The sequence below is a fragment of the Typopeltis vanoorti genome, chromosome 11, assembly GCF_054136105.1.
Source record: "Typopeltis vanoorti isolate ZY-2024b chromosome 11, IOZ_Tvanoo_1.0, whole genome shotgun sequence".
Lineage (NCBI taxonomy): Eukaryota > Metazoa > Arthropoda > Arachnida > Uropygi > Thelyphonidae > Typopeltis > Typopeltis vanoorti.
This window is the reverse complement of record NC_143559.1, coordinates 50,716,060-50,734,669: the sequence shown is the minus strand read 5'-3', so window position 1 is coordinate 50,734,669 and position 18,610 is coordinate 50,716,060. Positions and strand designations below refer to the sequence as shown.

Sequence of the window (18,610 nt, the reverse complement as noted above, 5' to 3'; positions counted from 1 at the left end):
AAGTTTAAGGGTCAGATTGCTAAGATAGTTAAGAATCACAGCAGATAATTGCAATGTTGAAGAGAATACATATGAAGAAAGAAGTTATTCTTTCTTCATGGAAAAGAAGAAGAATTCCATGCTAATGCTGGGTGATTTGAGTGTTTCAAAAAGTGAAATAGCCTACATAATGATCTAATCACAGGAGAAGCTACAAGTGCAAATAAGGAGATATCCAGAGATTTTGAAGAAAATTGTGTAAGAAGGAGACTATTGTGATCAACAAATATTTAATGTCAATGAAACCGGCCTTTTTTGGAAGCGAATGCCTTCCAAGACTTTTCTAGCCAAATCAGAGAAATCTCAGCCTGGTTATAAAGTCGCAAAGTCGAATGAAATTACTCCTAGCAATATGCGAGCCATTTGGAAGCACATTGTGCAAATGATTTTAGAGACTTTTCAAATGAATCTAAGTTAATTAAATATCATTCTGAGAAGTTGAGTGATTCCAACCCGCTAAATTTAGATACACAGTGGGAAGATCCTGAAAATATGAGGAAATTTTAATCACTGACAAGCCCAAAGAGGTTTCACAGAAACAATTTGAAAATAGTTTTCGTACAATCAAAGTTTTTAAGCAGCAATGCTTAGAAACTGACCCTGGTGAAGAGAGAACCAGTAAAATATGCAGAAGAGGCAATAGGGCCATCCCATCAGTTGTATGAAAAAAATAAACAGAATGCCTGCCAAACTACGTTAGCTCAATTCTTTGTTAAGAAGTAGAATAATAAATTTATATTCTGAATATGTTTTATTGTCTTCCAGCTTCATGGTTTTCCTCTAACTAGGCCATGAGTATACCCTAATTTTTTTATAAAAAAATTAAGGGTCAAAAAAGAAATCTGAGGAATGAATTATGCATTTTCCCATAGGTTATTATAATCGATTAGCACGTTTTCGATTAATGCACCTGTTTTAAAGAACGCATTAGGCGCACTAATTGAAGGATTGCAGTATAGTGAATTCATTTAAGTTTTTCATCATAACAGTATTGTGCCTACAGAACTTCAATCAGGACTTTTTTGGTAGTTTGTTACAATGAGTGAGCTTTATGTAATGCTGTTTACTAGTCAACTGCAATTTTTGTGCCATGAATCATCTTCATAATAAGCTCTAACATAGATATTCTAAACAAATTACCTAATTCCTTTTCCTTTTTCTTAGCTTTTTTCCTCCGTCTATCAATAAGGGCTACTTCTGCTTTCAGTGCCATATAAGTCTTTCTAAGTTCACTAAGTCGTTCTTGTAAAATAGCAATTCTCTTATCAGCATCTTTATAGTCATCTAAGACAAAACAGAATGCAATTAGCAAGTCACATGTTCACATTTACATACAAAAAAAATGCTTAAGCATTTTTTCTAATAATTTGTATGAAAAAAATAAAAGGCAAATAAATGTGAATCTAGATAAAAGAAGTATTTCATAATATATTTATCAAAATGCACCACATTGGGTAAGAAATTTTGGCATTATGATCGGAAAAAAGTTGAACCTGACTGTCAAAACATAGTTCTTCGGTTGGTTTAATACGTTCAAAATTCATAATTGATAACAGGGCCGCCAAGAGGGGGTGACATCTGAGACTTTTGTCACGGGCCCTGGCATTGAAAAGGGCCCGACCATCGGGCCCTGACGTGTCATATAACTGTGTTTATAATGCATGGTTTTAATTCTCATAATAATACAACAATGATAAAGGATAATGGCATATCGAGAATGATACTGTGTTTTGTTTTAGACAGACGCTCTTTAGCCGTCTGTCTAAATAAAATCTTTAGCTGAAATAAAATATTTCAATCCAGTAACATATCGACTGATATTGCAACAACAAATGTTGAGTCTCTTCTGAAAGAACTTGAACATTTTAGAAATAAGTGGCAAGATGTTCTCTCTGAAGCTACACTTGTTGCAACTGAATTGGGTATAACCCCAAATGTCGAAAAACGGTCGAAAGCGAAGAGAATAAAGCTAGCAGATGAAGAAAGTGCAGATGGAGATGATACACAAGAACATTTTAAAAGAACTGTATATTTTGTTATACTGGATACAATTATTTCCCAACTTCACATGCGTTTCACATCTTTAAAAACCATTCAGAATTTATTTTCACCATATATTAAATTTTCAAACAATGAATCATCAAGAAATTTCTGACTCGTGCAATAATTTAATAAATAAATATTCGAAAGACTTAACATCACCTCTTAAAGACGAAATCTATCACATAAAAAAGATTTATAACACCACATTTAAAGATGTTATGCCAAAACTAGATTTATTAAATACCATTTATAAATTTCGACTTCAAGTGTTTTTCCCAAAATATGAACTTCAATCAGAATTTTTTACACAATACCAGTAAGAGTTGCCAAAGGTGAAAGAGCGTTTAGTAAACTTTCAGCAATAAAGAGCTTCTGTAGATCATCAATGCTCCAGGAAAGAGTAAACGGCTTAGCTTTGCTATCAATAGAACATGATCTGGCAATGAAAATTGATTATAATGAGGCGATTAAAGATTTCGCTAACCATAAAGTGAGGAAGTGGATGAGGCAATAAAAATTTAAAAATTCTCTTTTTATTTAATCTTTGTATTTTGTATGGTATGCAATGTACCAAAATTTGAATTTATTGTACACTTTTTTTAAACGAATGTTTAATGTTTTATATGACTTTTTTTTATTAAACAAAAGTGATGCATTTTTTGAAGTGGGGCCGTGACCACAGACTTGTCATGGGCCTGAAAATTTCTCTTGGCAGCCCTGACTGATAATATTCATATCATTCCTAAATTTGAAATGTAATACTATAGTATGAGTACTTTGATATACAGCAGAATGGATATTATAGAAAACAGACCATACTTAATTTATTATTCATTATGCTGTCATAAATACAAATTATATTCTGAAAACATATACAATGTTGTGTTGCAAAAATACTGATATTGTTCAAATTAACAATATCATTTTTATTTATTTATCTAATATTTATTTATCACTCCATGCATGCTGCAAAAACATATAGCACACAGATTTTGTTACACCTACTTTTGTAGCACACCAAAAGAATGCAAAATTTGTAGCACTGATAGGTACTATAGGTTTTTGCAACTTTCATGGGCAGACAAAATGGATAAAAGAAAGAAAGAATAATTTTATATGGTTTAAAGATGTATTACAGTTTAACATTTAAAAATTTCTCCAATCTCTGACCATTTTTCTGCACAAGAACATGTATTACACAGTAAATAACTTTTTTTTATTATGCAAATATTTCATCTTATGTATCATAAGACATCATCGGTAAAACTATAAAACAACAAAAGGAATTGAATTCAAAGAACAGTAGCGCACATGCTTAAAGTGGAATTCCTCTATGTATACAGTCATGTGTTCATGGATTAAAATTATTTGGCTGAAATTAAAATTAATTAAATTAAATAAAATATAGTAGATAATTATTTAATACAACTGAGGATAACAATTTCCCAAACTTCTAGAATAGTGAGACAGTCATTCTGATTAAGATTAGGTCTATGAAGTAAAGCTTTAGCACTTCCTTTATATAAACGTTCATGTTTATATATGGATCTATGCAGTAACTTAGCATTTTGAATCCTGTGGTTAGTGTTTTTGACTTAGTGCAAGGCTTTTGAGTTCCTGGTTAACATCTTGAAAATCACATCTCATACAAAAAAATAAGTATGCTGTCAAATATGCCATATAATTAGTCACAGTTTGCTGTTATTCATATAATGGTTACCTATTTTATGTACTAGAAAATTCCCTTAATAATGTATATGCTGCTATCATAGTTCATGCTATTGTGTCAGTTGAATGTTGCTAAGTGCAATAACATTTTGAAATGAAGACTGAGTATTATATTAACAGAATTTTGCAGTGAAGTTGTCTGATGAAGTTTGAAACCTAGGGGTGGAAGCAGAGTGTGAATTCAAGTTTAAAGACCACATTGCTAGGTAACTAAGACATCATCACATGGCTAACCACCATCGTTCTCCACTTTACTACAAAGTTTGATAAAACTACTCTGCTGAGATATGGTTGCATGGGCTCCATGGAGATCATGAAATGGTAAAAAATAATTTAGAATTGGGTAACAAGATAATACCTGACCAGTGGAATTTTTCATATGAAGAAAGGCTGAAGGAATGTGGTCTTCAAAATTTGAGAAACATAAAGAGATAATAAAGAAATCTACCTAGTCTTGCCATAAATACTGTTACAACTTCGCACACATATCCTAATGGTGTCAAAAGAATTGCACGAACCCATTTCTGCTAGTGGCGCTGTGTGCAACCAGCATTCGTGTGTTTATCAGTAGAGAGAGTTGTCTAGCTGTACAGGTCAACATGCAGTGGAGAGATTATGAAAACCGTGTAGCTGTAATAGCACTTCACAAGGATGGAATGCAACCACCTATTATTTTCAACATGCTAAAAATGCTAGGGATCAGTAGGATGTTTGTGTATCAGACTATTGACTATTATAACAATACAGATGTATCTGACCACCAAAGAAGAGGTTGAACACACTGCATTAGGACACAACAGTTTGTGAGAGCTATGAAAGCATGACTCTGTCATAATCCTGTGAGAATGAAGAAAGTGATGTTGCGAGAGATGATCGTTTCAAAGAACGATGTTACATGTACTAATTGATGTCCTAGGGATGAGAACCTATCTTCATTCTACTGGACACTTCCTAACACCACAACTTATGTGACAGAGGGTGATAAAATCAAAGCTACTTCTCTGGTGATAAGCAAACAACAGACAAAGAGCTATCCATTTCACAGATGAGAAGATTTTCATCACTGAAGATTCATTTAACCATCAAAATGACTGGCTATATGTCTCAGATGGTCACGTAACATGTACTACAGCACCTAAGATTCAGAGAAGAGAGGTCATCAACCTGCTTCAGTGATGGTTTGGTGGGGAGGTGACGTATCGGGGGGGGGGGGTAATCCAAGCTGCATTTCTGTGAGAAAGGGATCAAAACCTCTGCCAGAGTGTATCAAGATACCATGCTGGAACCTGTGATATGGCAGCTGAACATAAATACTGTTAATACCTTGTTTCACAATAGGCAGTGGACCTTCCAACAGGACTCAGCCCCTGCACACATTGGGTGGAGGTAAATGTGCCCAATCACATATCACCATCTGCATCTGGAAGTCCTGATCTGAATCTGTTAAACTTCAACTTGTAGTCAGAGCTTGAGAGAGTAGTCTGAAAGAAACAATGCCTCAGCATCACCAGCTGGAAGGTGGATTTGGAGCGAGCAGTGGCAGCATTTCTATTGGATGTTGTGTGTGCTGCCATCGATATGTGGGCTCACAGACTTCAGGAGTGCATGAAGGCAAAAGAGGACATTTCAAACATTGAGTGCTGCTAAATGCATGTTATACATGTGGTTTGTATGTGCTGAAAGCTATAAATGATTTACTGATAGATTAAAGGTTTATGTGCTGTTCAAGTTGTAACAGTATTTTATGGCTAGACTGTGTACAAACTGGTAAGGGAATCTTAGAGTGTAGATACAAGTGAAATTTTGCAGTTCATGAGAGATGTGGAAAGAACTAGGGATCATCCTAGAAGATAAGTGTAGTCAGGAAACATGAGGTACAGGTTCTTTTCCCAGCATGTGGTGAGTGAATAAAATAAGCTACTAGTAACACTGTGAGTGCTTCTTCTGTGAATGTTTTCAAGTAAAAGTATGATAGGTACTTAAGCATTGTAAGACATACAGGGACCTCCCTAACTGTCTCATTCTCTGGAGGTACCTGTGCAATAATAGCAATAGTTTTTAATTTACTATCACAGGACTATTCTACACAAATAAATATTAATGCATCTCTGCCAATCTTCCTAAATCAGAAAACTTTTTCAATTACAATATAATCACCAAAATTCTCATTACTATAAGGTAATAAAGTAGATCTCAGTATATGTGTTCTAAGAATTAATAAAGAAACTTGAAAGAATGATATTTAGAAAAATTACAAAAGCTGAAATAAATAAATTTAAACTGTATAGTTTACTCTGATATTACTAAAGCATTTGTTATTACCTAAAGGAACATAGAAATTAAATCTGGAAGGCCTTGGAGACTGCTGAGGAATGCCCTCTACAGAAAGATGTGTGGATGAGGATATCTGATGACTGGAAGCACTAGTATGAGGAGGAGAAAACATACTGGTATTGGCACCGGAGGAGTCATAAGAATCTAAAAAATAAAATAAAATATTATATATGCAAATCTGAAAAAAAATATCAACACCACATTAATACTTAGCTACACAATACTGTATTTTTGGTAGATAAAGGAACATATTTTCCCTGAAAATCTAGTCTCAACTTAATACTATATAATATATTATCTTAAATTTTTAAATAATAAAGGAAATTAAGTTCGTCATCATCATTTGTTGGTGGAGTATATCAAATATCATGACATTAACATAATTAAGATTTTAATTAAGTTAAAGTTTAATTAATTTAAACTTTAAGATTAAGTTTCTGAACCACAACTTTCCTCCAGTATCATTTGTGAGGTCTAATCCAGCCCTGTGATTATTATTTCAAAACTGATTTGAACATCCCCATATATATAGCTACCCTGATCTTCTGGGGAAGTCATCAATTGTAATAAAGTATTATTTTTAATACTGTTTTTCATACCAAATTTGTCACAGCAATTATTTAATATATCTAAAGATGGTTCAAGATTTGTAGCAGATTTATTGGAGAGAATGGCATTATCTGCAGAGAGTAAAGAACTAAGCTTATTATTTCCTATTCTGAATATCAGGTTTAATACCACTTTCCTTAATAACGCAGTCTAAATAGATTATAAATTACAATGAAGATAGCATACAAACTTGCCTTACACACCTTAACATAAAATCAGCTTCCTGTATATCACTCAATTCTAATGAACAATTTGCAACTTATGTATACATAAGATATATATATATATATATATCAGGGGAGAATATTCTGGTGTGCGGTGCTCATTCACGAAATAGCAATATCACTGTTATTATATTTTTGCACTTATTCCCGTTAACGACTTCCCTAATTGCTTTCAGACTTTGTGTGATTTATAAAATTAAACACAATATACTATGATCATTGAGTATATTTTTTTAGCCACTAACTTAATTAATTTTAGAAGATTACACTGGGTTTTTTTGGACCAATAGATTTAATGATAAATTAAATTTATCAGAATTTAATTTCGCTGCAAACTACAGAGCATGCATACCTAATGAAACAATAACTAATGAAATACACGCTCCATGCGCATGATGTTACACATCTTTTTAATTTTGTTATATTTTATAAGTTTGTTCTATGTGCTAGAGACTCTGAGTTGTCTTTACCGTTTGTATGCCCTGAAGAAGCCAAACAGCCCAGTTGGTGAAACTTGTTGGCATAATTTATCATTAAATTTATTGGTCCAAAAAAACCCAGGGAAATCTTATTCTAAAACAATATACTATGCTTCACTTTTCAAAGCATAAATATTGCATCACATTTGCGTTAATAGCCTGGGCATGCATTCAAAATACATACACCTTTGAGCCCTTGGAAAAGATTACAGAGGGCACAGCAGGTCAAATTCTTAGTGTTCTAGTGGTTTTAAAACTACTCAGAAGGTGAGATAGGGTGAACTCAGAGACAACAGCACCTAGAGGCTGTGATTGGTTATTGTGTCAAGCGATCCAATTGAATGTTGTCAGTTGTCATGAGTTGCTTTTTTTTTTCTGAGTTTCATCTGTTTTGCTTGCGTGAAGTGTTAGCTGACGTTGTAGGCAAGTTTTTATATATAATATAGAAAAGTTTTTAATATATAATTTTCAATAAATGTATAACTTTTTTTGTCCATAATTACAATGGCCAACAGTATTGTAGTTGAAGGAGGTTGCATTAGACCAATGAAATTTCAAGATGAGCATCGATGTGTTATACACTCTTAAAACTTTCACACATCGATAAAAATGCAATCATATGGTCAAACTGAGATGAATTTTGTAGCATGGGTTGCATAAGCCACAACAGCGCACCCTACCAAAATGGGCATGTGACACCACTTATATATATATATATATATATATATATATATGGAGGAGCCATATGTCAGAACCATCAAATCAGCATACACCAATGCCACAGCAACAATTCATTTTAATAGAAACATCTCTAATGTGAAAATACAGGGAGGTATAAGACAGGGTGACACAATCTCTCCAAAATTATTCACAGCATGCCTAGAAGAAATATTCAAACTTCTTGATTGGGAAGGGAAAGAGCTGAAGATAAATGGAAGATATTTAAGCCATTTATGCTTTGCATATGACATAGTATCTTTACTTCAACTGCGCATAAATTACAGACTCATATCCATGAACTCCAAATTGCTAGCAAAACAGCTGGCCTAAAGAAGACCCAAGTTATGTTCAATAGCTATGTACAACCAGAAATAATAAAAATCAATAATGAGGAAATTAAACAAGTAGACCATTACATATACTTAGGACAACAGAACATGTAGGACAATTGAACAAACTATCATGGATGAAATTAAAAGATGCACGATGCTAGGGTGCAAACATTTGGAAAATTACATTCAGTATTCAAAAGCCAATTACCATTAGACTTGAAGAGAAAAGTTTTTAACCAATGTTATTCTTCTTATATTGACATATGGCTGTGTAACATGGACACTAAATGAAAAGGAAATTCAGAAATTAAGAACAACACAATTTAGTATGGAAAGAAATATGCTTGGTTTCACAAGACTGGATCACAAAAGGAATATGTGGATAAGAAACCAATTTCTTTTGTGGTACTCTCTACTTCATATCTAACATTTAATGTCCTCTAAAACACTGTGCTATTTTCATAATTTTATCTTCATTATTTGTTCTAAAATATTCACATGACTTTAGTTTAGCCACAATCTAATTTTCCTTCATTATTCTGTATATTCTCTAAGAGTACATGCTGATCTACTAGCCAGTAACTTTATAAGATCTCTTCTTTTCATTAACTAATTTTGTTTAACTCTGTGCTGGCTGGCCAGTCAATCCTTCCTTTAGATTTTGAACTCTAAGGTTCAGTTATTGTTTTCAAACTTGTTCATTTTTTTCCAAAATAATATACAGTGTGAGTCTACAAATACATAGACTAATCAGTATATCTGCAACTGTAGTCAAGGTACTGGAGAAACTGGTTTGGAACAGAATCCAGAATTGGGTTGATGAACACGAGACTCTCTATGATGGCCAGTATGTATGTGAAAGGTAATTTAAAAAAAAAAAAAAAATTTTTTTTAGCAATCTACTTGCATTTTAAGGTGATGAATGTATTGGATAAAGGAGATTCACATAGAGTGATATTCATTGACTTATAGATTATTATTACTATTATTACGGGCAACTCCAGGGAGTCATTAGACTCATCGAGGAAGGCCCCAAATCATATTCATCACAACTATTCGACATTCATACAGTATCTATCATACCTCGCCTTAAACTCATTCACTGTCACAGCATCCACCACAGACTCAGGGAGCGCATTCCACTCATTCACTACTCTAAAAGTAAAGAACCCAGCTCTAACACCTTTACTAACCACACTTTTGCCCAGTTTCCATGGATGTCCCCTAGTCCTCCCACAACCAGCCCTGTTCTCAAAAATATCTTCTGAATTAATTTTATAGAAACCCTTCTGTAATTTGAATGTCTCAATCATATCTCCCCTCCTCTGCCTATCAACCAATTTTTGCAACCCACAAATCCTCAACCTGTTCTCATACGGTTCATTCCACAGACCTGCTATCATCTTGGTCACTCGCCTCTGGATCCTCTCCACCTCCTCCCCATCAAGAAGAAACCTAGGTGACCAAATCTGAGCACAGTAGTCGAGATGGGGTCTTATCAAGGCTCGATACAGAGGAACAATAACCTGCTTGTCTACGTATTCTTCAGCAACCAAGTGATTTGATGAGCTGATTTGACCACTCTTGCAATGTGTCCCCTAAATGTCAACTCCTTATCCACCAACACTCCTAAATCTCGTGCCGCATCAATTTCCTGGAGCACGGTGGCAACAATGTAGTGTGCCACAAGGATCTGTTCTTGGACCACTGCTGTTTAATTTGTTCATAAATGATATAGAAAAGGATCTGAGAGGAACAGCTCATTTGTTTGCAGATGATGCAAAGTTGGGTAGGGCAATAGTGAATGCAGATGACGTCAAAATTTTGCAGGATGATTTGGATAGATTGGAGGTCTGGGCTAAGGAGAATGGATGTCAATTTAATGTGGCAAAATGTAAGGTTATGCATTTTGGGGTGAAAAGATTGGTGGCAGTTTACTGCCACCAATCTTTAAAATTTATTGAAAAAACTGTTTGAGATTCTCTTTAGCCTGCGTGGCCAATTTCCTTTCGTAATCTGCTTTTGCTTTTCTTACCACCCTTGTCACCTGATGGTCACCCTTCTCCTTAAATTCCCTCCACAATTGTTTCTTTTTTTGCAGCTCAAGCTTAATAGTGTTATTCATCCATTTAACCCCTACTTGATTTATTATTCGGACTCTTGGTATACAGTCAACCATTGCCTCCTGCAAACAGTTCTTAACCACCTCCCATGCACTATCAACATCCAGCCCTTGCAGTTTTACATGCCATGGCATTGAGCCAAGCACACACCTAAGCTTGTCATACTTACCAGCCCGGTAATTCCATATGTACCCTGTCTTAATTGTAAATTCGGCTCCTTTAGCCATCTCCCAAGTCATGACCTTATGGTCACTCTCACCAATTGGTGGCAACATGGTCATGTTCGTTACAGCCACATTCTCAGTTGCAATTACTAGGTCCAGCACTCTCTGCACCCTGGTATTTTCCAATACATGTTGCCGTAGATAGTTGTCCCTTAATAACCGCATAAAACCCAATTCCTTCCTCCCATGTGCCCTCTCCTCTTTCCAGTCAATGTTACCATAATTGAAATCACCCATAATGATTACCCTCCTTCCACTCATTTCTTCTATTTGCTTATGCATACTATCCCCGCCATCCACTCCATCACCCGGTCTATAGCAGCACCCAATTGTATATTTTGTTCTGCTAGATTCTATCTCACACCAAACAGCCTCAAATGTGCTTTTTTCCCCATCCTGCAGCTCAACTTCTATACTCCTTGGCTGAAGCTCATCAGCTATCATCAATAACACTCCTCCCCCCTTTTTATTCACCCTGTCACTCCTGAACACGCTATACCCGTCGCATTCAATCCCACTAGCTTTATCATCTTGTCAGCCAAGTTTCACTAAAACCGACAACCTGTGGCCTGGAAGTGCCAACCATGGCCAAAAACTCTTCCTTCTTGTTCCTAATACTCCTGGCATTAGTGTACATGAATCGCAGAAGCCCATTTGTCCCATCCCTACTTTGATGCCTTATACTAACTATCCCATTCTGATTTGTTGTCCGTTGTACTCGCTCGGGCATAATATACCCATTCATACACTTAACTGCCCCCCTAAAGTCTGCATATCTACTCCCCCCCCTCTTAATAAATCTAGTTTCCCTGAGTCTGTACATCCACTTCCACATCATTCATCAACACTCTTTCAAGTCTCCGTACACCAACTCCATTCAAATGTAACCCATCCATCTTACATCTTATATAAGTCCTTTCGCCCATCAAACTCATTCCACACCACTCTCCATGCATAACCCACGCATAAAGTCATTGGCAATTATGGCCCTCCTTCTAAACACTTCGCTGTCATACCGCGGTAAGATACTCACCATCCTAACTCTCTCACTCTTCTCTTTTGCTACCTCAAACAACTCCTTCACATCCTCTATCATTTCCATTTTGTCCTTTTTCAAATCATTCGTTCCTGCCACGATTATCATCTCTTTCACCCTCTGTTTTTGCAGTCAAATAGATTCGCTGACGTCCTTTATGTTTGCACCCGGCTGGTACGACTTCGTTAAACTCTCAATTATTACGCCTCTTAATAGCGAATCCCCATACAGCACTCGCTCCTTCATTTTATTGACGTTTACGAACATTCTATTATTTGCCGTCACAGACTTCCGCCGGTTATTTGTCGGTATGTTCAACACACATTTTTCCATACGCTCCAGTTGTCTTTTAGCTCTGTGTATCGCACCATTCAAACGGGCAATTTCGCTACTCGCATTTATCTCACCATTTTCATTATCGATCAAATCATCCATTCTTTCTGTGTTTCTACCTTCATTTACACTTTCAGCGACGCTCTCACACCTATCTGGCACTACCACGCAATTCTCTAGCACACTGCCATTTTCTACATTCTGATTATCGTTAACGATATCACTCTCGACACACGAAACACGCTTGAAGTCCTCATTCTCTTTACACTTTCTACACATATTAACTCCGCTATCACTTTCTAACCAGACTCCCACTGCTCTTCGCAAGGCATACATCTCACAGACAGCACATTGCATAAATTCGTTTACATCAAAACTCTTAAACAAGCATGGCGACCTGGCCGCCATTTTTTTCTTTATCGGTGCCATGTGTACGCTATCTTTTCTTAAAAATAATAATTAAAATAACAGAAAACACGCAAAAATTGCACAGACACACCAAGAAACAAAAAGCAAACAATACTACTTAAAATTCTAGTAAAATATCTAATGTTAACACAAAATACTACTAATCTTTTCAGGAGCTCTCGACAAGCCGACGATCTAATCAGTGCGACACCAAGCAATCCGACGGCGGGGTAAGTGAAATGCGTTTCCAGAATGAATGCATTGTGAATCGGGGAGCATAAATGAGTTTAACATCTTATTATCTCATAATAAGATGGTGTACAAGCTGCAGATGATGGGAATGGAAGATGGGTCTCTGAATGATACTAGCAAGTTGTGAACAATGGAGCAGCATCTCAGAAAATGAAGCTGAAAGATCAGGGTTCTGTTATTAGGCCCCTGTTGTTTAACTTATATGTTAATGATATTTCATAGAGTCACTGGAATATTCAGTTGTTTGCTGTGAAGCAAAGATGGGGAGAATTATAATGAATGTTGTTGATGTTAATTCCCTTCAGGAAGATTTCAACAGACTTTTAGCTTGAACAAATGAGTGTGATTGTAGTTTTAATATTAATCAATGCAAAGTGCTGCACTTTGGAGTGCAGAGACATAACTGTATCTCTACTGGTAGCTTCAGAAAAGTGAATGGGATTCAAGATTCAATATAATGTGTCCTCTGAATTTTGGTCACCTAGTTTTCATTATGATGTGCAAACAAAGCAGAGGGTCTAGAAATGAATGACCAAGGCAACATCAGGACTCTGGAATGCTGGTTATGCAGAGAGGTTGGGGTATTGTATTTTGCAATCTGGTGGAGAGGAGGAAAAGAGGTGATATGATAAATATGATATGATAAGAAAATAAAGATCAGAATACAGAGAAGATTATAAAAAGAGTGGAAAGTGAGAAGGAAAGTACAATTTTTTGCATGGAGAGTGGTGGTGGCAGCGGGGTAAGTGAAATGCGTTTCCAGAATGAATGCATTGTGAATCGGGGAGCATAAATGAGTTTAACAAGTTTAAGGTTCAATGTGATAGATATATTGCTGGTTAAGGAAGCCTCCCACAAAAGAGTCTGCTGCCTCCAAGAAGGATGCTGTAATAATAATTCTACTGTTCACATTTGAGAGCTGTTTGATTTCAACACTTTTCAAAACTTTAGAACACATTTTTGTTTTCAATGGGATATTCATTCTTATTCTGTCCAACATTAAATGGTTGACATTAATCATTTCAAACCCCCTTTTCATCACTGTATCTTGAACCAATCTGAAGACTAACATTACTTATACAACAAGACAATGCCCACTGTTATAATACTTGATTTAGCACTGTAATGTAATGTAATGCAATGTATATGTAGTTTCTGTCAAATACAGAATACAATTTTTTGGGCTAAGTCTTAAATTATCAGCACTTGTTCAGTATCCAAACTGATTTCTAGTAAAGGTAGACACACAATGGAAAGATGAGGACTGGACACTGCATTAGAGGCTTAGTCAGTTCTTTGCATTTCTTATAGGTTATAAGGAAGTCTTCTGCCAGTTATAAACCCTTATGTGACCCACCCAGTGTCAATCAATTCTTGAATTCAACAGCATAAACCATATGCTGTTGAATTCAAGATTCTATGATATGTGAAGAGAAAGTTGCTCTGCTAATACACTAAGAAGAAAATTAAAAAGTTAATATTTGCTAAAGTTCTGAGCTGAAAGCTTTCAATTTGGCATAAGTAAGATATTAAAATGGAGTATATTATGGATTCATCCATATATTTTATAAGAAAATATAGAAAGAAACTTAAAAGTTTTGAAATTTACCAGGGAACTTATCAGAATACGACCTTTAGCATTGGTATTCACTATCCAAAAGACATGAGCTCTGCCAGGAGCCAATATGTTTGTCTTTTATTAGCTTAAATTAAGTTTTACTGGCCTGACAGCTGTTTCAAATTGTTGGTTCTTGGTCTTCAACACAAGCATATGCATCCAAATGTATCACCAAGCAATCCTTACTGGTATGGAAACACATTCCCCACACTATTCTTAACTACTATATCCTAACTAAGCCTTGGCACACCTTTTCAAATGCATTTCAAATATAAACTTTAGATCTGAAATACATGATAAACTCAAATGTAGTCAAGGTTGTTTAACTGAAGAGTCAAAATGAACTTACATTAAATTACAAATCCACCCAGCTATTGAATACTGCTCTCACATCTGGGAGTGGGGGTCACTAGGAGTTCCCTAAAAATACTTGACTTAATACAGGAAGGCTATCAGAATAATTAATAACTCATATCTTACTAACTCACTCCATTCACTTCCACACAGGCATTTGCTTTATGCAAAATATTATTATTATCGGTATCTCCATGCAGTCAGTAGACTCATTGCAGGAGACCCAAAGTATCAAAACAATATCTATCATATCACTTCTTGAATTCATTTACAGACGAAGAACTCACAACTGAGTAAGGTAATGCATTCCACTCATTCACCACCTTCCAGGTGAAAAACCTCGTTCTCACACCCTTGTTAACCACACTTTTCCTTAATTTCCAGGGATGACTTCTTGTTCTTCCATCACTATCACACAGCTGAAACATTTCCCCTGCATCAATCTTATAAAAATCTTTTAGTAATTTAAATGTTTCTATCATATCCCCTCTTCTCCACCTATCAACCAACCTCTGCAATCCCCAAGCTCTCAATCTATCAATGTAGGGAGCATTTTTTACATCACTCACCAACTTAGTCACTCTCCTCTGAACCCTCTCCACAACCTCCTCATTTCCATGGAATCCAGGTGACCAGACCTGAGCACAATAATCCAAATGTGGAAGTATCAACACTTTATAAAGGAGGAATAATAACTTCTTTATCTCTGGATGTTAGTGTATTTCTCAATAACCAAGTATTCCTATGTGCAATCTTGGACACCTTAGCAATGTGTCCCCTGAACTTCATCTCCCTATCCACCAACACCACTAAGTCCCTAGCCTCATCAATCTAGTACACAGCTGGTAATCTTTTAATCCCAAAATGCATAACTTTACACTTTTCCACATTGATCTGACATCCATTACCTTTTGCCCATTTTGCCAGCTTATTTAAATCATCCGCAAACTCTCAACATCAGCTTGATTTTTTATTGCGCTGCCCAACTTTGCATCATCAGCAAACAACTGAATATCTCTCTTTAAGCCATTTCCTATATCATTTATGTACAAATTAAACAACAATGGCCCAAGCACAGAGCATTGTGTGTTCTATAAATATTTCCACTGCAAATGTTAATATGAAATAGCATCAATAATTCCTCCTCCTCCATTCCTGATACTGCTGTATTATAGAACAGCCCCCCCCCCAGGTGTTTCCCAAGGAGTACAATATATAGGCCTTCAAATCAAACGTAAACAAGTTTCTCTTTTCTTAACTCGCTAAGTATACATGGCACTAACAAACTATTGGTTGATCAAACAACCTCTCATGTATGGGCTTAACTTAAAAAAAAGAAAGAAAATTGTTGAGCCCTGTACCTAAATGCACGGTTATCATGATTTTGGCTTACTGTAACCAAACATGATAACTGTGTTCAGAAAAGTACATTTGCTTGTATATATATATATATATATATATATATATATATATATATATATATATATATATATATAATATACTTGCAGGTTGAAAAAGCCTTTGATTATCTGTATCATTTAGAAATAAAAAGAGTTTAAAACAACAAGCCATTCAACAGCCAGTATAAAGCTAGAACATCAGAGAAAGGAATTTGGTATTGGAAGAGGAGTAAGACAAGGAGATCCAATATTACCCAAATTGTTTTCTACTACATTAGAAGAAGTCTTTAAAACATCTCATGGGGAAAACTATGGAATTAGCATAGATGAAAAAAACCTCAATTGCTTATGTTTTGCAGATGACATTATTTTAGCAAAAATTAAAGATGAAACTGAGGAAATGCTAAATGAACTTGATACATAAAACAGGAAAAAAAAAGTTTAAATATTAATTTAACTAAAACCAATCGATTATTATTATCGAGGGAGGACACCCACTCCACAACTCTCCGTCTCCACCACTCAATTTACCAACTACAGCAAACCACATCATCTACACCAATGCCATCAACTGTCCACCACCACCACCACTGGCATTTTCACAGACAATCACAAACATCCATGCCCACAGCAGGATTCGAACCTGCAACCTTTTGGCTGGAGAATGGATCGACCAACCAGGCAGGCATCTCATTTTCTCCAGGAAAGGTGTAAAGATAATCATATTAAAATTGTGAAGGGCTATATTTACTTTGTTCAGTTAGTTAGTTTTAAGGAAAAACAAGATAAAGAAATAAGTAGAAAAATCACACAAGGATACAAAGCATTTTGGATGTATAAAGATTGTCTGTTATGAGAATTACCTATATGGTCCAAAAGAAAGCACTTTAACATACGCATTATTCCAGTGTTTATATATATGGAGGTGGGAGATGGGCAAAAAAACACAAAGAGAGGTTGCATATGGCTCAAAGAATCTTAGAGGGAAGAATGCACCATATAATAAAAAAGGGACAGAATAAGAAATACTAGAATTAGAGAGATGACCAAACCAAAGTAGAAGATATTGTGAAGTGTTGTAAAGCATGTAAATGGAGATGGACTGGTCATATTAGTAGACTGCCAGACAAAAGGTGGACAAAATTAAGACTGAGTGGATGCCAAAGAAGAAAAGGTCACCAAAGAACAAGATAGAGGGATGATCTCCATAGGTTTAACATGAAACGGTGGATACTGTTTAAGAGGGAGGTCTATATGCAGCAATGCATGAAAAGAGACTAAAGAAGAAAATGTTTTAAAGAAAAAAATAGTGGTTAAGGGATTTTGGAAGATTTTAAAATCTGTATTTATACTTACCACGATTTTCATATATACTGAATAGTCCTAAGTTGAAACCAAAACTATGTGAATATGGTGCACACTGTGCACCATATTCACACTGAACCAAAAAAAAACTAGGCACATTTCTTATAGTTGTTTTTTCATTCAAGGAAACATGAAAATTCATAATTCTGAAGAGTATCAGTTTCTTATCCATCATAAGAAAGAAATTTAAAAAAATGAAGGTAATGAATCTGCAGAAGGAATTTAAGCATGCAGATTTATTACCATACAAAATGAAGTTTCAGCAAATGCATTAGTATATCCTGCTATGACTATTTTACTTTCTTCACTAAATATCCAATAAAATTGCCAAGAATGATGGCTTTTAGGATTCTTGTTTCCAAATAATGAATTTTTTCAGTTATCCATTTATATTCAGACTTCTTGCTATAATAAAGGAGGGAAAAACTTTATTTTCCTTAGAAGAAAAACTGCAGTTATATATATCTTTTACCAAGATTCTTATTTGAAGAGAGACTGTGGACAAAACATAACCTTATTTAAAGGGAAACTCCAGTCTCTCTTCAAATAAGAATCTTGGTGGAAGATATATAACTGCAGTTTTTCTTCTAAGGAAAATAAAGTTTTTCCCTCCTTTATTATAGCAAGAAGTCTTCTAATAATTCTATTTAAACTGTTGCACATGAAATTAAATCAGAAAGATGAATAATTATTTTAAAAAGAATAAACAATGGATAATTGATATCATCAGGAAAAATTATTTAATATAAAATTTCTGCTCAAGAATCACTGTCATCTGCAGTGTGAACTGAATTGATGCAAACTGAAGCAAAAATTCAACAATGCTAATAGGCAATATCTGAAATATTCAGAAAAGCAAGTTTCATGTAGATCTTAATCTCAGATATTAAACAAATAAGTTAAGCTTTATAGTAATGCAACTCCCCCCCCCCTACTAACCTGCAGGTTTAAGATTAATGGAGTATTTATTAATTCAAAAATTTTGAATT

At 35.1% G+C, this 18,610-nt stretch overlaps 1 protein-coding gene across 2 annotated transcripts in view; it reads right to left on the bottom strand.

Moving 5' to 3' along the window:
- The window catches only part of LOC150101569 (uncharacterized), a 288,212-nt gene that overhangs the window by 20,219 nt on the left and 249,383 nt on the right, over positions 1–18,610 (bottom strand). For both annotated transcript variants that reach the window (XM_090400919.1, XM_090400920.1), the window contains exons 19-20: positions 6,133–6,288; positions 1,180–1,323 (exon numbers count right to left, since the gene is read on the bottom strand). In XM_090400919.1, the coding sequence (XP_090257045.1) occupies positions 1,180–1,323; positions 6,133–6,288 (300 nt within the window). The remainder of the gene's footprint in view (positions 1–1,179; positions 1,324–6,132; positions 6,289–18,610) is intronic.